At 50.7% G+C, this 20982-nt stretch overlaps 1 protein-coding gene across 1 annotated transcript in view; it reads left to right on the plus strand.

Annotated features, from left to right (window-relative positions):
- The window catches only part of ZC3H12D (zinc finger CCCH-type containing 12D), a 36296-nt gene extending 15413 nt beyond the window's left edge, over positions 1 to 20883 (plus strand). Inside the window, exons 3-6 of the mRNA XM_025383631.1 lie at positions 8575 to 8714; positions 14234 to 14468; positions 18386 to 18492; positions 19603 to 20883. Of these exons, the coding sequence (XP_025239416.1) occupies positions 8575 to 8714; positions 14234 to 14468; positions 18386 to 18492; positions 19603 to 20396 (1276 nt within the window). The 3' untranslated portion in view covers positions 20397 to 20883. The remainder of the gene's footprint in view (positions 1 to 8574; positions 8715 to 14233; positions 14469 to 18385; positions 18493 to 19602) is intronic.
- Positions 20884 to 20982: the final 99 nt, after the last annotated feature.

Consider the following 20982-nt stretch of genomic DNA (forward strand, 5'->3'; position numbering starts at 1 on the left):
GCTGGAGTGCAGTGGTCCAATCTCGGCTCTCTGCAACCTCTACTTCCTAGGTTCAATCGATTCTCCTGCGTCAGTCTCCTGAGTAGCTGGGATTACAGGTGCCTGCCACCACACCCGGCTAATTTTTGTAGTTTTTTGTTTGTTTGTTTTGAGACAGAGTCTCGCTCTGTCGTCTGGCTCTGTTGCCCAGGCTGGTGTGAAGTGACAAGATCTTGGCTCACTGCAACCTCTTACCTCCTGGGTTCAAGCAATTCTCCTGCCTCAGCTTCCCGAGTAGCTAGGACTACAGTCGTGTGCTACCATGCTTGGCTAATTTTTTTGTAATTTTAGTAGATACTGGGTTTCACCATGTTGGCCAGGCTGGTCTCGAACACCTGACCTCGTGATCTGCCTGCCTCGGCCTCCCAAAGTGCTGGGATTACAGGTGTGAGCCACTGCACCTGGTCAAATTTTTGTATTTTTTTAGTAGAGACAGGGTTTCACCATGTTGGCCAGGTTGGTCTCGAACTCCTGACCTCAAGTGACCCACCCACCTCAGCCTCCAAAGTGCTGGGATTATAGGTGTGAGCCACCGTGCCTGGTCAATACATTTTTCTCAAAAAGGAATTTCTCTTCTTTAGAGGTTCAGAGAGAGTAAGTAACTCGCCTGAGGTCACAGAGCAAGAAGAGCCAGCTCTGGATTCAGTGCTCTCTTCAATGCCTCGTGTTCCCCCGAGACATTACCATTCCTTCTGCTCTCCCCCTGGCCTAGGAAAGGGCCACAGGGTAGGAGACCCTGATCCATAGGCTCTTGTCCTGCAGCCAGAGCCTGGCAGAGCACAGGCGGGCTCTGGCTGCAGTTGACAAGCCCTGGACTTGTCAGCTGCAGACAGGAGGTGTGAGGCCCCACTCCCTTCACAGGGGCCCTCTGCAGGGCTGGTGCCCAGGATGCCCTCAGGGTGCCACATGTGCCTCAAATAGTAGCTCTCATGGACTAGCAGCCCAAAGACTGGTTTCCGAGTGCAGTCTCCATACCTTTAAGGTAGGGCTGTGTGTGTGTTTCTGTGACAAAGAGAGGGACATCAGCTTGGATCATTCAGCTGAATATCTGAGTCCATAGATACCTCGCCTTAAGAATAATGTCCAGCAACTTTTTAAAAAGAAGGTATCTTTCATTGAAAGCATGTTCAAAACGGCATGGTGGCGTGTGGGCAGAGCATGAATTCTCACGAGCCAACAGTTGCAGCATTTTCTTGCCTAGGGCGGGCAGACTCCCAAGTGCCCAGCCTGTTTTACATTCTGTAGGCAAATCTAGAAAAGGCGGGGTTTGAAGTACAAGCTTGGGGGGAAACCACCTGATAATTTCACATCCTCTTACTGCCCCAGAGTAGGGTTTCATGTAAATGTGTACTCATTTTGGAGTGCACAGGGCTTTTTGCTTTGGCTGTTGTTTACATTTTTATACTCTCAGGACACTCTGCAGGCTCTGGTTTGTGCTGGAGTAAGGGATCTCCAAGGAAGAGAGAGATCAGGCTTGAAATCATACCTCTCAGTTTTCTTTTTTTTTTTTTTTGAGACGGAGTCTCACTCTGTCGCCCAGGCTGGAGTGCAGTGGCCGGATCTCAGCTCACTGCAAGCTCCGCCTCCCGGGTTCACGCCATTCTCCTGCCTCAGCTTCCGGAGTAGCTGGGACTACAGGCGCTCGCCACCTCGCCCGGCTAGTTTTTTGTATTTTTTAGTAGAGACGGGGTTTCACCGGATTAGCCAGGATGGTCTCGATTTCCTGACCTTGTGATCTGCCCGTCTCGGCCTCCCAAAGTGCTGGGATTACAGGCTTGAGCCACCACGCCCGGCCATCCTCTCAGTTTTCATCATGCCCCTCTCAGTGGGTTCCCAGCAGGCAAGAAAGATAATGGTGGGGTTTATGACAGGGCTGGGGGTCAGACCTGAATCTGTTCTGTCCGACGTTAGCCTTGGGCTCCTTCCTGTCTGCACCCATTTCTTGTAAGCTGAAAGCTCCCAGAGCAGCCCCTGCTCACCCTCTCTTTCCCCTGTCTTGAGCTGAGGAGAGATCTCCTGGTGAGGTCAGGGTGTTTGCAATTGAACCCCCAGTAAGAAACAGAGTTGGCAACAGCAGCTTCCCTTCACATCTCAGACCCCTGAGGAATCATTCCTCCTCTCTTTCCCCCCGCCCACAGCCACAACCTTCCTCCACCTGTGACCGCTTTGGGAGCCCCTAGCCTTTGCAGGAACTTCTTGGCAATAGTCAAAGATGCAGTGGTGTACAATTGGATTGTCTAGTTACTGAAACTGGCTGGCACTCTGATTGCAGTTGCCCCACGCGCAGTTGTCAGGCAGGCAAAATTTGCCTTAGGTGCCAACCCACTTCCTATTTGTACCTTTGGTTATTCAAAACTCCCAGCTCTGGTGGGGTGCAGTGGCTCATGCCTGTAATCCCAGCACTTTGGGAGGCCGAAGTGGGCGGATCAGCTGAGGTCAGGAGTTTGAGACCAGCCTGAACAACATGGAGAAACCTTGTCTCTACTAAAAATACAAAATTAGCTGGGTGTGGTGGTGCATCCCAGCTACTCAGGAGGCTGAGGCAGGAGAATCGCTTGAACCTGGGAGGTAGAGGTTGCGGTGAGCTGAGATTGCGCCATTGCACTCCAGCCTGGGCAACAAGAACAAAACTCCGTCTCAAAAACAAGCAAAAAACAAAAACAAAACTCCCAGCTCCTGTCTCCTTTTCCCAGGACCTGGCTCTTGGCTTGCTGCCTGATGAGCTGGTTCACAGTATTGGTTAACAAAGGCATGAGGTGCCTTCTCTAAGCACGAGCAGTTAAACTGTGGGTTACTATTGTTCCAAAGGAGCTGCCATCTGGATCCTGGGGTATAGATGGAGTTGGGGGGAATCAGTGGTCTTCAGGAGACTAGGGAGGAAGAGTTTGCAGCCTAAGGGGTCAGGTTTTGAGGGCTGCCCCTAGATCAGAGAGTTGGACACATTGTTTTGCTTCAGTTTCCTCAAGGGTAAAATGGGGACAGGGTAACTTCCTCAACGGCTTGTTGTAATGATTAAATGAGGCAAAACGTGCAAAGTGCCCTGGCAGACAGAACCCTCTACAGATCTTAAAAATGAGCTCCAAGGCCAGGTGCAGTGGCTCATGCCTGTAATCTCAGCACTTTGGGAGGCCAATGTTGGAGGATTACCTGGGGCCAGGAGTTCAAGACCAGCCTGGGCAACATAACCAGACCTTATCTCTACAACAAATTTCTAAAATTTGCTAGGTATGGCAGTGCGCACCTGTAGTCCCAGCGACTTGGGAGGCTGAGGTGGGAGGATTGCTTGAGCCTGAGAGGTCGAGGCTACAGTAAGCCATGATTGTACCACTGCACTCCAGCCTGGGTAACAGAGCGAGACTCCATTTCTTTAAAAAAAAAAAGAGCTCCAAGAAGCAGGGGTGATGTCTCTTTTTAGCACGAATGCAGAGCCTTGTAGTAGATATTCAGGAATTGCGCTGAGTCTGTGAAGGAACGCGCAGATGAGTGGATGCCTTTGGTGTGTGCATTCCTGTCTGTGTGCTGGGGAGTGGGCTCCAAGGGAGACTGACAGCTCTGCCAGGGCCCAGGTTCCCTTCCTCTCTCTCACCACTGAACACTGCCTCCTACACCCACCAAAGGTGTCAGAGATGACTTGTGAATGGTTAAACGCAAATATGTAAGGAGAACTGAAAAGAGACCAGCAATTAAGAAACAGCTTTTTTTTTTTTGATATGGAGTCTCGCTCTGTCACCCAGGCTAGAGTGTAGTGGCTTAATCTCAGCTCACTGAAACTTCTGCCTCCTGGGTTCAAGTGATTTTCCTGCCGCAACTTCCTGAGTAACTGGGATTACAGGCACGCACCACCACGCCTGGCTAATTTTTGTATTTTTAGTAGAGACGGGGTTTCACCATGTTGGTCAGGCTGGTCTTGAACTCCTGACCTTGTGATCCTCCCGCCCCAGCCTCCCAAAGTGCTGGGATTACAGGCGTGAGCCATTGCGCCTGGCCAAGAAACAACTTTTAAAATAATTGTGGTGGTGCTATTTGCCCTTGAGAATTAACCGAGGGTGGACTTGACTACACTGAAGAGATGCATGTGTCTCGGGGTGACGTGGGGGAGGGTGTCATCAATTGTTCACTTTACTGCTTCAGGGACACAGAAAACGGACCTCATTTCCTATGACGGGCACGATCTCTTCCCCTCTTTTTCAGGTTGGGGGGTGTACATCTTACATTTGCCAGTGTACCTCAGGTGGGGCCTCCGTTTCTTCTGTCTCCTGGGCGACTCAGGCTCTGTGGTTCCTCTCCACCCCCTCCCGTCTCAGATGGCCTCTGGGGCCTTTGAGACCTGATATTGGCTGGAAAAGGGGTCTGGGACCCTCACTGGGTTCTGCTGCACAGTCGCTGGGCTGGCCTGGCCTCTAAACAGGGAACATGGAAGTGGCCTTCTGGGAGCCATACTGGCTTAAAGTGCTGTCTGCTCACTGGCACCAGCTTGTCCATCCCCGGACAGTCCACTAGGCCTGGGGGCACGTGAGGGATGGGGTGTTGCTTCAGACTCACCTCTCCAGCCATGTTCCTCCAAGGCAGCCCTACAGAAACCAGGTTTCTCTGACAGGCTTGCAACCTGCCCGGGTTGTGCTGAAAAACAAAGGTTCAGCCTTTGGTTCAGCCTCTTGTTCACACAGTCTCGATGTTTCTCCATCTCCCCCTCCTGTATGGCTGGGCTGGGTAGAGCCGGAGTGGGGGTGCGGGGTGAGGACCTCCTCCTCCTTCCATCTTCCCTCTTTTTCAACTTCTGCTGGCCTGGAAGGTACCAGCGATCTGCTTCCTCTTCTTCTTTTTGTTTTTATTTTTCAGATGGAGTCTCGCTGTCGCCTAGGCTGGAGTGCAGTGGTGCGATCTCAGCTCACTGCGACCTCTGCCTCCCAGGTTCAAGCGATTCTCCTGCCTCAGCCTCCCGAATAGCTGGGACTACATGTGCACACCATCACACCCAGCTAATTTTTTTGTATTTTTAGTAGAGACAGGTTTCACCGTGTTAGCCAGGATAGTCTTGATCTCCTGACCTCATGATCCTGCCTCCTTGGCCTCCCAAAGTGCTGGGATTACAGGCGTGAGCAACCGCGCTTGGCCTTCCTCTTCCTTTTGACCACAGACATCCCTGTTGATATTTTCTCCTCACTGTACAAGCCTCAGAGTTCAGCCTCAATAGTGAAAGGGATATTTATCTTTTTTTTTTTTTTTTTTTTGAGACAGAATCTCGCACTGTCACCTATGCTGGAGTGTAGTGACTCAATCTCGGCTCACTGCAACCTCTGCTTCCCGGGCTCATGAGATTCTCCAGCCTCAGCCTCTCCAGTAGCTGGGATTACAAGTGCGCACTGCCACATCCAGCTAATTTTTGTATGTTTAGTAAAGACGAGGTTTCACCATGTTGGCCAGGCTGGCCTTGAACTCTTGACCTCAGGTGATCCACCCGCCTCGGCCTCCCAAAGTGCTGGGATTACAGGCATAAGCCACCGCGTCCTTTTTCTTTTATAAACTTGTGACTATCCTAATCTCCCCTGAGAAAATAGCAGAAAAGGTCACATATGAAAGAGACCACAGCAATGCAAATTCAAAATGTCATCCTTGTCTGCATATGGGTTGGCTGCCAGGCTTCTCAGGAGAGGGCATGAGTGGCGTGGTGGTCCTTGACTCTCTAAGAACTTATCCTTGCCTCTCCCTTTACACCTGTTGCCCGGGCTCATTCCTCGTTCTCCAGCCCCACGCCTGTCTTTCTGATCCTTAGACCATGTCAGTCACACCTGTGTTTGGATCTTTCCAGTCAGCTCTTCCCTTTGCTTCGGCTTCTCCTCTAGCTGCTTCTCAGCTGAGTTTCTTCTTAGCCATTCGTTTATTCAACGGCTTTTAAATTGGGTCATTACAATTATTAGGCACAATGCTGGGCACTGAGAGTTGCGTGGTGAGCAAGAGGAGCTCATGGTTTAAAGAAGGGAGACCCAGGCGATCCCCTGGATGGGTGCGAATGTTCCCCAGTGCCGGGAAGGAGCGGGAGGGTGCATTGAGAGCTCGTGAGACGGATCTGATGGAGTCTAGGGAGTAGCAGATGCTTTCCTGAGGAAGTGAGGATGAAGCTGGGATCTGAAGGTGGAAGAGGAGGCAGAGTGATCTAATTTGAGGCCAGGCTCTGTCTCATCCATGGCTAAGTCCAATTGATTTTGCCTTCTCAATATCTCAAATCCCTCCACTTGTCTCCCTCCAGCGAATCCCCACTGACCCCACTGACTGAGTCTGAGGGACATCTTCAGGTTTCACCAGTCACTTGGAGCAGCGTTTGGTGGCCCCTTTCCCTCTGCTTTCCTGATGCGCACCCTCTAGTTTTCTTCCTGCTTCTTAGATCCGTCCCTCCTGAGTCCCATGTGATATTGCCCCCCATCTACCTATAACCAGTTGCAAAGTCGCAGAGTTCCTCCAGGTCCAGCCCAGGCCGCTCACTTTCTCTCCAGGCGAGCAGGAAATTCTGTCCATGATGTGGCCTCAGCTATTGCTTACACAGAGATGGCCTACAGCTTTAATCACTCAGGCATCTCCTCTGCACCATAAATGTTTACTTAACGTTTCCTCTAAGTGGAAATGTTAACAGCTTGATATGTGTCTAAAATAAAACTCATGATCTTTCCCTCTAACCCTGTTCCCTTCCAGAATTCCTGGTGTCAGTGAATAGCCCACCATCCTGTTACACAAGCCAGAGATCTTGAGTCATCTTTGATGCCTTCTTCTCTATCACTCCCATATCCAATCAGTCATTGAGTTCTGGAGATTTGACTTTCTAAATAAATATCTTTCAAGTTCACCTACTCTTCTCCCTCATCCACCACCACCAGCTTAGTCCAAGTCACCGTCAATTTTTGCTTTGTCGCCCAGGCTGGAGTGCAGTGGCGCGATCTCGGCTCACTACAACCTCCGCCTCCCGGGTTCAAGCAATTCTCCTGCCTCAGCCCCTTGAGTAGCTGGGATTACAGGCACGCGCCACCACGCCCGGCTAATTTTTGTATATTTGGTAGAGACAGGGTTTCACCATGTTGGCCAGGATGTTCTCGATCTCCTGACCTCATGATCCACCCGCTTCGGCCTCACAAAATTCTGGGATTACAGGTGTGAGCCACCACCCCTGGCCTCAGATTGGGCTTTTTGAATCATCACCTCACATCACATCACATCACATCACATCACACCACACCACACCACACCACACCACACCACATCAAATCACATCACATCACACCACACCACACCACACCACACCACACCACACCACACCACACCACATCACATCACATCACATCACATCACATCATCTACCTCAAATCTTAAAATCCTTCCGTGGCTTTTTAATTCCTCTTAGGAGGAAGAAAGGAATCTTCCATATTGTCTGCAAGGCCCTGCCTGATCTCAAACCACTCTCTCCTTATTGCCTCCACTGAAGTCTTCTGTGGAATTTGAGGGGCATTGGCCTCCTTGCTTGGACTTGGGAAACCCAATAACACATTTACGACCATCTCTCAGGGTGAGAGTGATTCTGTAGGTGGCTACTCCTTTCTGTCTTATGTTGATCTTTCTTAGCTTCGGTTAAAGAGAGGGTCTTGTCTGTTAGTCCTCAGAATGTATTCTCCTTGGAGCTGTGTTAGTCAGGATTCTCTGGAGCGAAGAACTAATAGGCTAGATGTATATACGAAGGGGAGTTTATTAAGGAGTACTGACTCACACGATCACAAAGTGAAGTCCCATAACAGGCCATCTGCAAGCTGAGGAGCAAGGAAGCCAGTCCAAGTCCCAAAACTTCAAAAGTAGGGAAGCTGACAGAGCAGCCTTCAGTCTGGCTGAAGGCCGAAGAGCCCCTGGCAGACCACTGGTGTAAGTCCAAGAGTCCAAAAGCTGAAGAACTTGGAGTCTGATGTCGAGGGCAGGAAGCATCCAACTCAGTATTAGCTATCACAGAGCCCAAGACCCTCTACATACCTATCACACGCTATGTGGTTCTTGTTAATGGATATTATTTGTGAATGAAAGAATGAACTATCTTTAAAAGGTAGATTTTTCCTGTATGTGTATATGTGTGTGTTTTGTTTTGTTGTTGTTGTTATTGTTGAGACAGAGTCTCCCTCTGTTGCCCAGGCTGGAGTGCTGTGGTGGGATTGCGGCTCACTGAATCCTCCACCTTTCAGGTTCAAGTGATTCTCCCGCCCCAGCCTCCAGAGTAGCTGGGATTGCAGGTGCCACCACTACACCTGGTTAATTTTTGTATTTCTCGTAGAGATGGGGTTTCACCATTTTGGCCAGGCTGTTCTCAAACTCCTGTCCTCAAATGATCTGCCCACCTCGGCCTCCCAAAGTGTTGGGATTACAGGCGTGAGCCACCGCTCCTGGCCTAATATGTAGATTTTCCTGGTTCCCTCTTGATTATGAGACTGTGATCCAGGATATTCACAGGGAATCACTCTTAAGAACACTTGCAGTGTTTCTACAGATTTCTTTGTTTTCCCATTGTAGCCATGGAAATAAAGAAACCTTCTCTTGCCGGGGAATCAAGCTGGCTGTGGACTGGTTCAGGGACAGAGGACACACCTACATCAAAGTTTTTGTTCCATCCTGGAGGAAGGACCCACCAAGAGCTGACACCCCTATCAGAGGTATGCTGGAGCAGATGTATGCCCAAGAGGTACTAGACACGTTTCCTTGGTGCACTTCTAACATCAATAGTTAAATATCTACTTAGTTGTTTGTTTAATGATGTTTGTCTTCCTCACTGCGCTATAAGCTCCATGAAGGCACTGATTATGACTGTTCAATGCCATAGCCCCATCACCTAGCACCTAGCACCTAGCACCTAGCGTTAACACCTGGTATTCAATAAGTAGTTCAAAATTAGGTGTTCATTAAGCAGTTGTTGAGTAGATGAATGAACAAATTACTCTTTTGGTGTGTTAAGTTATCAAAATAATTGTGCCTGACACCTTTTAATACCTGAAGAGACACTGGATCTGTATTCCACTCCTAATAGTTTATAGGATTTGAAAGAGACATTTATTTGGTCAGGTAATATTTATTTACTAAATACCTCATCTAATCTCTTTATTTAAAAAGAAGAAGAAAACTGAGACCCAGGGAATTCTTCTTCTTATTTTTTGAGACCGAATCTTGCCCTGTCGCCAAACTGGAGTACAGTGGCACGATCTCGGCTCACTGCAACCTCCTCCTCCCAGGTTCAAGTGATTCTCCTGCCTCAGCCTTCTGAGTAGCTGGGATTACAGGCACGTGCCACCACACCCAACTAATTTTTATATTTTTAGTAGAGATAGGGTTTCACCATGTTGGCCAGGATTTTCTCAATCTCTTGACTTCATGATCTGCCCTCCTCAAAATCCCAAAGTGCTGGGATTACAGGCAAGAGTCACCTCACCCAGCCTCTTCATTTTTAATTCTTCAATCAGCTAGGAATATTTTAAGCTACAAATATTAGAATACTGCGGTTTTATTATTTATTTATTTATTTTTGAGATGGAGTCTCACTATGGCTCATTGCAGACTTGCTCTCCCCTGGCTCAGGAGATCCTCCTACCTTAGCCTTTTCAGTAGCTGGGACTACAGGTGCCCATCACCACACCCAGCTGGTTCCTTCCTTCCTTCCCTCCCTCCTTCCTCCCTCCCTCCCTCCCTCCCTCCCTCCCTCCTTTCTTTCTTTCTTTTTTTCTTTTCTTTTCTTTCTTTCTTTCTTTCTTTCTTTCTTTCTTTCTTTCTTTCTTTCTTTCTTTCTTTCTTTCTTTCTTTCTCTCTGTCTCTCTCTCTTTCTTTCTCTCTCTCTTCTCTCTCTCTCTCTTTCTTTCTTTCTTCCTTTCTTTCAACATGGAGTTTCACTCTTGTCACCCAGGCCAAAGTACAATGGCACGATCTTGGCTCACTGCAACCTCTGCCTCTCAGGTTCAAGCGATTCTCCTGCTTCAGCCTCCCAGGTAGCTGGGACTATAGGCACGCGCCACCACACCCAGCTAATTTTTGTATTTTTATTAGAGATGGGGTTTCACCATGTTGGCTGGTCTTGAACTCCTGACCTCAGGTGATCCACCCTCCTCTGCCTCCCAAAGTGCTAGGATTACACGTGTGAGCCACCACACCCGGCCCTAGCTAGTTTTTGTTTTTTGTAGAGACAGGGTTTTGCCATGTTGCTCAGGCTGGTCTTTAACTTCTGGGCCCAAGCAATCCCTCCGCCTCAGCCTCCTAAAGTGCTAGAAATACAAGGATGAGCCACTAGGCACGGTCAGAACACTGTGGTTTAAACAAACAGGGTCTTGTTTGTTGTTTGGCTTCTTAAACAGGTTGAGTATCCCTTATCTGAAATACTTGGGACCAGAAGTGTTTTGAATTCCTGAATATTTTCATTATGCTTACTGGTTCAGCATTCCTAATCCAAAAATCCCAAATCCCAAATGCTCCAGTGACTATTTCCTTTGAACATCATGTTGGTCAGATTTTTGGATTAGGGATGCTCACGTGTGAGAAGAGATCAGATGCAAAGCTCTTTATTATGATGATCAAGTGTTAAATACTGTACATAATTGTACATGCTAGACTTTTGCACAACTGGCAGCACAGTAGAGTGTTTCCACCAGCATCACCTTAGACACATGAGTCACGTGTCACACTACAAGGTCAGGATGGCTATGATGATAGGAATTTTTCAACTCTGTTATAGTCTTATGGTACCACTGTCACACACATGGCCTGAAACATTGTTATGCAGCACATGACTGTGTATCTGTGCAATTGCCATGGGTTTTCCCTCCTGGTATGATAACTTCTCCCTGAATGGCAGTGCGGACCATTTGTGTTGACTGGCAGTTTTCACTTTGGTATACCTGGCATGGAGTAGGCAGGCAGCCTGGCACCTCTGCCCACCACTTATTCCAATGGCAGGATGATGATGGTTTTATGGTTTTATTCTAGGAGGTCAACAGCAACAATGGGAGGCTTCCTCCTTCCTGGTTGTATCTTCACTTTGTTTATCGGGATGGGGATGGGAAATGAGTGGAGGTCCATGCTCCTGGGAGCAGCTGCCAGGGAGTAGCTCAGCTCACCTGTTAGTCATCCTGACTTTACCAACATCCACTCCATCTCCACCACTGGGAGTGCTCCAAGACTGCAGGGAAATGGCTCCCACCTCCACTCCAGCCTTCTGCACACATTCTGGGCTGTGGTTCCCTTCATGCCCCAATCAATAAGATCCTCGCTGCTTTCTGTCTTCCTAAAATATGTCAAAATCCGGGGTTTGCTGTTGTCCCCAAACCTACTTTTAACATGATTACAGCTCTCCCCCACCTTTCATTACATTGGAACTATGAGAAGGAGGAAATATAAATACTTGTGTTCAGTTCCCTGTCATGAACTGGTTGTCCTGAATTATTCTTTATGGTTTGAATATAAAGAATGGTGAATTTCAACAGTAGTGTAATACTTAAATATAATGTAGGAAAAGTAGAGAAATTCCTTTGGGGTAGGGAAGGAATTTTTAAATAAGCTACAACGAATGCAAACTTATAAGGAAAGATGAATAAATTTCACTATTTATTATGTATGATGCAATAAATGTAATACATACATGTATGTCAGGTATAATTTGACTACACCTGGCTAATTTCCTTTTTATTGTTACTTTTTATAGAGACAAGGTTTCACTATGCTGCCCAGGCTGGTCTTGAACTCCTGAGCTCAAGGGATCTTTCTGCCTCAGCTTCCCAAAATGTTGAGATTACCCATGTGAACCACTGCACTCAGATGACTGCACTTTTAAGCTGCTAGGTGATTCTGACACTGCTGGCTTGAACCACAGCGGGAGAAACACCCAAAGAGGCCCACACAACCTATTAATGAAACAGCGAACAGGGAGAACAGTGGGAACTGAGGCGGCACTGCAGGCGCAGTCCTATGCCCCGAGCACCCACTCCCTACCGCCCTCTCAACCTATTAATGAATAAAAGCTTTTATTCATTAATAGATACCACAAAAACAAAAAAGTGAAAAGATAAGCCTCAAACTGGGGTGAGAGTGTGGGGGTGGGTTATACATCACACATTACTGATGAAGGATTACTGCCTAGGTCTAGAGAGAACTTCTCCAAATCAATGAGAAAAGACAATGAATCAACAGAAAGATGGGCTAAAGCATGAATAAGCTGTTTACAGAAAAGGAAACATATATGGCCATATAAACACACAAACGTATGAAAAGATACTCAATCTCATTAGCAACCAGAGAAATGCAAAATAAAACCACAGTAGGAGGCCATTTTGTGCCCACCAGATTGGCAAAAATTCAAAAGCCTGAAAATGCCAAGTGTCGGCAAGGTTGTCTTATGTGCTGTGTTGGGTATGTAACTTGGCATCACCACTCTGGAAAACAATTTGGCATTACCTTGTAAAGTGCCTTCCATACCGCTAATCCATATTCACCCTTGGAGATATACCCTGAAGAGGCTCTTGCTTCTTCTGTGCCAGGGACTTAGATGCAAGACTAACAGTGATGAACATATGACATAACCAAACCTCACAAACACAATGATGAACAAAAAAGACAAGCTGCTTAAGTATATGTATAGTATGATTCCATTTGTGTCAAGTCTAATGTGTAATCACACTGAAAATAGTCCTCAGCGGGGCATGGTGACTTACCCCTGTAATCCCAGCAATTTGGGAGGTTGAGGTGGGTGGATGCTTGAGTCTAGAAGTTTGAGACCAGCTTGGGCAACATGGTGAAACCCTATCTTTACAAAAAATACAAAAATTAGCTGAGCGTGGTGGTGCATGCCTGCAGTCCTAGCTACACGGGAGGCTGAGGTAAGAGGGTCACCTGAGCCTGGAGGGTAGAAGCAGCAGTGAGCCATGATCGTGCTACTGCACTCCAGCCTGGATGACACAGTGAGATCTTGTCAAAAAAAAATAAAGAAAAAAAAGAAAGAAAATGATTCTCATAATCTGCATTTTTAAAACTAAAAACAAGGAAATTATAAACACGGCGTTCTAAAACTAGGGTTATCCTAAGGGCTTAAGGGGAATGGAGAGGATTGCAGACTGAGGGGACAGAGGGGACTTCCAAACATGAGCCACCACCTGTTTCTCAAAGGAGATGCTGGATATGTGGTGTCTTTATTTTTGTTCTTTGTACCATAGCTGCATTATGCACCTTTTAAAAATCAGCCAACAGTGTCATATGGGAAAGGACTTAAACTTGAGGGACCTGAGTAATTATTACGTGTCAAATGGATTTTTTTTTTCCTGCATGTCTCCAAAGGCAAAATTCAGATCAAACATTTGGCCCTCCTGGGATGCAGATTTTAACCTCTGATAAAAAAGGCCTTGTAATGTTTGTACCATCTGGTGTATGTTTATCTCTCGAGTAGTTTTTGCAAGAACTCGCACTCCCTTGAGCTCAGTCCACTTACAGACACTCTGAGACCAGAAGAGGAGGCGTTGCTATCTTCATTTTATAAATATAAAACCGGACGGACATTAAACGGGGGTGAAGTACCCAGGAACTGGAGCCCAGCCCAGACTCCAGGCTGGATTCCTAGTCCTGGACGCTTTCTATGATGTTCTTGTCAGAGATGGGGTGCTCCATCCCGAAGGTGTCCCAGGCAGGTTCCTGTATGGTGGGAGAAGATGGACCTCTGACTCCCAGCTAGGGGCCCATGCAGGGCTTTTCAGGTGGAGGCAAGGCTCCCCATCATGCTGAAGGCATCACCAAGGTCCCAGTTAATACAGGAATGTCTTTCTCCAGGAGGCCTCTGTGCCTGCTACGGTAGGGGCATTGTGGCATGGATCCCTCAAAAGGACAAAGGCTGTGGCTGAGTGCTTCCTTCTAAAGTGACTCTCCCTTGCAGAGTACGGCTTTCTGGACTCCTGTCATGACGTGGGCAGGACGGAAGCCACACGCCCGCTTTACCTGGGGCTTCAGGCAAATTCAGTGAAATGGGGTGAAAGGAGCGAACGCTATGGCGGGAAAAACTGAAAATTTTTTCCCCCGCTCCCCTCAAAACCTCCCTGGCCCTCATTTGACCGGCCCGGGAAGCGGGTGGGGAGGCGGGTGGCTTCGCGTTGGGGGTGGTCCTCAGGGGCGGTGCCCTTGGGCCCTCACCCGCATCTCTGTCGCCCGCCCCCAGAGCAGCATGTGCTGGCGGAGCTGGAGCGGCAGGCGGTGCTGGTGTACACGCCATCCCGCAAGGTGCACGGCAAGCGCCTGGTCTGCTACGACGACCGCTACATCGTGAAGGTGGCCTACGAGCAGGACGGCGTCATCGTCTCCAACGACAACTACCGGGACCTGCAGAGCGAGAACCCCGAGTGGAAGTGGTTCATCGAGCAGAGGCTGCTCATGTTCTCCTTTGTCAACGACCGGTACGGCCGGCTGGGGTCCTGACACCCGGGCGGGCGGGGGTTCAGGGGCGGGGCAGTGGCCACGCCCACCTCCAGGTGGCGGAGCTTGGGGTCACCCGGTCACTCAGCCCCGCAGACAGAGCTCTCCCAGGTCTGCATTCTCGGCGGGCTGCTTTGCTCTGACCTTGCTGTTCCCAGGGCCACATCTCACACACTACAGAGAAGCCCAAGATGTGGGCCAAGCATGCAAGCATGCGCTTAGGGCACCACTAACTTAAAAAAAACAGAATTGCGTACTTCAGATTATTGAAATAGTCATCATGGAAAAGATCTATAGTTTGTTGTATTGCCTTTCACTTATTTCAGGTTTTTGTCTTATTTTATTTTATTTTTTGAGATGGAGTCTTGCTCTGTCACCTAGGCTAGAGTGGCTCAATCTTGGCTCACTGCAAATTCTGCCTCTGGCATTCAAGCGATTCTCCTGCCTCAGCCTCCTGAGTATCTGGAATTACAGGCACGCATGACCATGCCTGGCTAATTTTTTGTATTTTTAGTAGAGATAGGGTTTCACCGTGTTAGCCAGATAGCCTCCATCTCCTGACCTCGTGATCTGTCCACCTTGGCTTCCCCAAGTGCTGGGATTACAGGCGTGAGCCACTGCTTTTTTTTTTTTTAAACAAAAGTTTTGAATTACATATGGGAGTGGGCAACAGATTTTTTTTTTTTTTTTTTTGGACAGGGCCTTGACTCTGTTGCCCAGGTTGCAGTGCAGTGGCATGATCACAGCTCACTGCAGCCTTGAACGCCTGGGCTCAAGGGATCCTTCTGCCTCAGCCTCCCAAAGTGTTGAGATTTTAGGTGTGAGCCACTGAGACCCGCCCAGAATCTTTTGTTTTGGGCTGTAAAGATCTCCCCTTGCCTGGCCCTGACTGTCTCCGTACCTCTGGGTTGAAATGTTCAGGAGAACCTGGCTGGTTCATGTAGCCCTGAAATAGGACCCTTGGGTCAGTTCATCCCAGACCAACTGGCTATGGCTGGAGGCGGAGAGGGACACCAGGGCCACAGGCACAAACCGCTTAGCAGGTGGTGAGGGCAACACTGGCAAGGTGGATGAGGGTCTGGAGACCACAGCAGTGTGTGACAGAGCACAGCCAGCTGGCCTGTTGCTCCCATTTCCATTTCTGTTCCAGGCAGTGTTAGCTTAGCCCTCATTCTGGGCTCTCTGACTGACTTTTTGGAATGTGGTTTGAGACAAACTCCTCAGTTCTGTGAGGGCAGGGACTGTATCTGTCTTACGTGTGGTGTCTCCAGCCTGCCTGACCCACAGGCGTGCAGTAACTAGTTGTAAAGGAATGACCGAGTGAATGGCCGTGGCCCGGGGAAGGGTCGATGGGGAGAGAGGTCTGGGCTCAGGCTGTTTGCACACGACTGAGCAGCTCCTGACTCTGGACCCAGGGACACAGTGTGGTGTTTGAGAAAGGGCTGGGGCAGGTGAGGTTTCCATCTGAGGCCCTGCCGCTTACTGGCTGGGAGTCAAGGGGGAACCACTCAGCCTCTCTGAGCTGAATGTTCTTTAGTTTGAAAAGGGATTAATAGTGTCACCTCTGAGATCATTGTGAGGACTAGAGACAATTGTGCCCCAGAAGTGGTAGCAGCTATTCCCAGGACATGGTGCCCCAAGGGGTACTGTGGTCCCCATGGCCAATTGCTCCTGCAGCCATGGAGGTGGAGGGCCAGAGGCATGGCAGCAGCGCCCTGCAGGAGCCCCCATTGTCATTTCCAGCTGCAAAAGGCCGGTGGCTCTCACTGTCCATCTGTGGCCTGGAGGAATCTGGCTAGTCTGGGCCTATGAAATCCTCACTGAGCTCTCAGGGACATGGCCATCTCTGGCCTGACGACAGCCTGGGGCCGGGGCCAAGTCCTTTTGACGCACTGGCCTCTGTTAAGGGCCTGCCAGGAGGCAGGGCCTGCCGCCCGCTTGTGAGCGAGGGTGCCTGCCCTGGTGCCCCAGGCACGTCCACAGGGCCCTCTTGGCACAGCTTCTGCTCCTGGGAGAGCAGGAGAGGAAGTCTTTGGGAACTTTTAATAACCACAGTGGGCGGTTCCCCAGATTCTTGGTCAAGGCCCAATTCTGAGAAGCCGGCTGTGCAGCTGGGAGCTGCTCTGTGGAGGCCACACAGGGCCGGGGATCACCCAGCTCTCTGCAGAGTGGGACTTCAGCATGACTCTGGACTCTTAGGGGGACAGCAACCCATAAAAGCATCTCCTCCTTGATTTAGAATCCCAAACTCTCTACAGAACCTTTGTATGACCTGGAAGTGGCCTTGGGAACAAAAGTATTTATATAGAAAGTGGAACCTCACTTAGCAAGGGGCGTTTTCCTTCCGAGGTTTTCCCTGTTGAACTCTGAGCATGCATTCCCTTCCTCATTAGGGCTCCATGCCAGGGAGAAGAGAAGGGCAGGTCGGGGGCAGGGCAGCCTGGAAACTGCGACCAGATCCTGTGCCCCCAGGGTGTGCAGAGGAGGTTAAGTCTGTGAGGTGGCTGTATGTGCAGGCAGCATTTGGGGTCCACTTCCTCACTGATTCAAACTCTCTGTTCCTATTGAACCTCTTCACCTGCAGGTTCACAGCCCAGAGCTGTGTCACACAGCTCTGTTTCAAGGGGTGAAACACAGGAGAAATGGGACGTAAGCCTCAAGGAGCTCATACAACTCTGAAACCTTCTGGAACTGTTGTTGTTTGTTTGTTTGTTTAGAGACAGAGTCTAGCTCTCTTGCCCAGGCTGGACTCCGGGGCTTCAGGGATCCTCCCTTTTCAGCTTCTCTAGTAGCTGGAACTACAGGCGTATGACACCACTCTTGGCTTTTCTGGAAGTGTTTGTTAACCTCATAGAGGTTTCTAACCTTTTGTTGAGGACAGTGGGAAGCCAGAGGAGCCCTTAGAGCAATTATACTTTCATTTTCCTGGATAAAAATCACCTGGGAAGTTCTTTTTTGTTTTGGAGATGGAGTCTCACTCTGTCGTCCCGGCTGGAGTGCAGTAGCGTGATCTTGGCTCACTGCAACCTCTGCCTCCTGGGTTCAAGCAATTCTCCTGCCTCAGCCTCCTGAGTAGCTGGGAATACAGGCACCTGCTGCCACGCCCAGCTAATTTTTTTGGTATTTTTTAGTAGAGATGAGGTTTCACTGTGTTGCCCAGGCTGGTTTTGAACTCCTGAGCTCAGGCAATTTGCCCACCTCGGCCTTCCAAAGGGGAAGTTCTTAAAAGCAGATTCCTGAACAACTTCAGATTCTGATGAGTCAGGTCTTGTGTGAAGGTCGCTGGCAGTTTTTTTTTTTTTTTTTTTTTTTTTTTTGCCAGGATCTCACTCTGTTGCCCAGGCTGGCGTGCAGTGGCACAATCACGAATCACTGCAGCCTCCATCTCCCAGGCTCAGTCATCCTCCCACCTCAGCCTCCCGAGTAGCTGGGACTAAAGACATTCACCACCACACCCGGCTAATTTTCTTTCTTTCTTTTTTTTTTTTTTTTACTTTTTGTAGAGACAAGGTTTCACTATGCTGCCCAGGCTGGTCTTGAACTCCTGAGCTCAAGGGATCTTTCTGCCTCAGCTTCCCAAAGTGTTGAGATTACCCATGTGAACCACTGCACTCAGATGACTGCACTTTTAAGCTGCTAGGTGATTCTGACACTGCTGGCTTGAACCACAGCGGGAGAAACACCCAAAGAAGCCCAGAGCTGTGCTGTGTGCTCTGCATGGGGTTCAGTGCGAAGGGAAGCTTTTGCTTTAAGATGCTGTGACATCCCGCTGGGTTATGGTGGGCCCAGGGCCGAATGCTTCCTGGTGCTCTCGGGGAACTTGGGCCTGCTTCTTTTGTACAGGTGCTGGTGGCAAATCCCAGGTGGTCTTGCAGTTGCGCCTGTGCTTATTTTCCAGGTTCATGCCTCCTGATGACCCCCTGGGCCGCCACGGACCTTCCCTGAGCAACTTCCTGAGCAGGAAGCCGAAGCCCCCAGAGCCATCCTGGCAGCATTGTCCCTATGGTGGGTAGTGCCCAGTGCTTCGCAGGCCCTGTTCAGGGCCTTGTGTGGGGGCAGTACAGGAGCACAGTCAAAAAGCATTGGCCTGGTGCTCAGCAGCCTGGGCTCTTGCCCAAATTCTGCCCTCCAGCTATGCCACCCTGGAGAGTGAACTTTCCTGACAGGGTTGTTGCAGAACTGACATCCTGGCTGGTGATTTCATGGGAGCCAGGGCCCCATGCCACGGTCGGATGCAGGGATCATGCACACAGCAATGCTATGTCTGAGAAGCCAGGAGGCTGGACACAAACCCAGCTGCGGGTCTCAGTCCCTTCACCTGGCCCCCGGCAGCTTCTGTCCTCACCCTACCCCACCCCCCCCTTATGGATTTTGGTCACTGCTATCCATGAAGAGTTAAGAATTTTATCCTAGCACCCAGGGGGATGCCAGCCTTCTAGTCAGCTCTTTCACTGACTTGCTTCACCAAGTTATTTGATGTCTCCAAGTTCAGTAAAGGCTTGGGTGACAGTCAATCAATTCTTGTTAGAATTAGGTGACTATGCATACATTCAGGCTGACTCCTTCCCCCTTTCACTCTCAGAAGCCCTGGGTCTGGATGGTAACACTTGATCTTTTGTTCACGACTCTGTTAGAACAGCGTGCAGGGTGAAGGCGAGCGTTAAACACAGCGAACAGGGAGAACGGTAGGAACTGAGGCAGCACTGCAGGGGCAGTTCTATGCCCCGAGCGCCCACTCCCTACCGCCCACTCCCTAAGCCTGGCCTTATCCACAGGGTTCCTGGGGAAGTGGAGGCTGAAAGTCGTTGAATCCAGAGATTTGGTCTTAGTCCCTGGTCAAAGGGACCTGGGACCAACACTCCTCTGCATACCCTGGGATGAGTGTGCCCAGCCGACCGCGCCTCCTGGGCACTTCTCCCCACCTCGGTCTCGAGCCCAGATCCTGAGGCGTTTCCAGAGCGCTAAGTCTTCGGAGTCCGCGGCGGCCTGGGGGCCTGCTTGGCGGACTCTCCACGGAGAGGCGGGCGGGCTGGCACTCCCCGGATGCACCAGGCAGCACCGCCCCTCCGCGACCCCGGCCTCACGCCTCGCCCTCTCTGCCCCCGCCCCTTTCAGGCAAGAAATGCACCTATGGCATCAAGTGCAAGTTCTACCACCCGGAGAGGCCGCACCACGAGCAGCTGGCGGTGGCCGATGAGCTCCGCGCCAAGACAGGGGCCCGGCCTGGCGCGGGCGCCGAGGAGCAGCTGCCACCGAGAGCCCCGGGCGGCCCCGCAGGAGCCCGGGCGGCACCCCGGGAGCCAGTTGCGCACAGCCTCCCGCTGGCGCGGGGGTCCCCAGACCTCGTCGCCCTGCAGGGGAGCTTCTCTCGGCTGGCCTTCAGCGACGACCCGGGGCCCCTCGGGCCGCCTCCCCCGGGCCACGCCTGTGGCCTCACGCCCCGACTGGGAGGGCCCGACTGGGTTTCCGCGGGCTGCCAGGTGCCAGGCCCGCTCAGCCTCCCTAGCCCGGAGAGCCAGTTCTCCCCAGGCGACCTCCCGCCTCCGCCCGGCCTGCAGCTCCAGCCGCGGGGCGAACACCGCCCTAGGGACCTGCACGGCGACTTGCTTTCCTCGCGCAGGCTGCCCGACGACCCGTGGGCCCGTCTACCCCGCTCCGACCGCTTCCCTGGGCGCTCCGCCTGGGCGGAGCCGACCTGGGGCGACGGCGCCACTGGGGGACTTTCAGGGTACGCGGCCGAGGACGAGGGGGAGGCTCGCGCCCGGGCTCGCATCGCGCTCTACAGCGTCTTCCCGCGCGACCAGGTGGACCGTGTGATGGCCGCGTTCCCGGCGCTCTCCGACCTCGCCAGGCTCATCCTCCTGGTGCAGAGATCCCAGAGCGCTGGGGCGCCGCTGGGCAAGCCCTAAGGGACCATCACGCCCTTGCAGGGAATGGCCCAGCCTCGCCTTGGGTCTTGGACGGGTGGACCTATGGTTGCCAGCCTGGACCTGAGTGGGCCCACCGTGGCGCCCCCTTTTCTTTAAAGATGGTCAGGGAAGCCTGCTTCCTCCTCCTCAGCAGGGTTGTGGGGGCTTGGTGGCACTTGGTGATACTCACTGAGGCTGGGGCCTGCTGCGGGGAGGCCCACCTACTTCCGTGGAGGGAATGATTTTCCATGTGCACGGAGACTGCAGGTCCAAGCTGCAGTAGAATCCACAAGTGGGTCACAAAATCAATTTAGTGGGTCACCACCACAAACAGCGGACTGGGACAGGTCAGAGCGCACCCTGTGCAATCAGGCTGAGTCTGAACTCTTGTTACCTAGCCTGTGTCCCTACCCTCTTGGCAATCGTGTAACTAACCTCAATGTGGGTTGTAGTCAGAAGTTTCAAAAAGACCGTGAATGGTCTTGAATTTCATTACATCAGATAATGTTTGAAATATGTAGTCAGGTGGCCAGGGGAGATTTGCTATCTGGAATTTTTCATGTTGGCTATTGCTAACCCCACCTGC

Source organism: Theropithecus gelada, chromosome 4 (genome assembly GCF_003255815.1).
Source record: "Theropithecus gelada isolate Dixy chromosome 4, Tgel_1.0, whole genome shotgun sequence".
NCBI classification, from domain to species: Eukaryota; Metazoa; Chordata; class Mammalia; order Primates; family Cercopithecidae; genus Theropithecus; species Theropithecus gelada.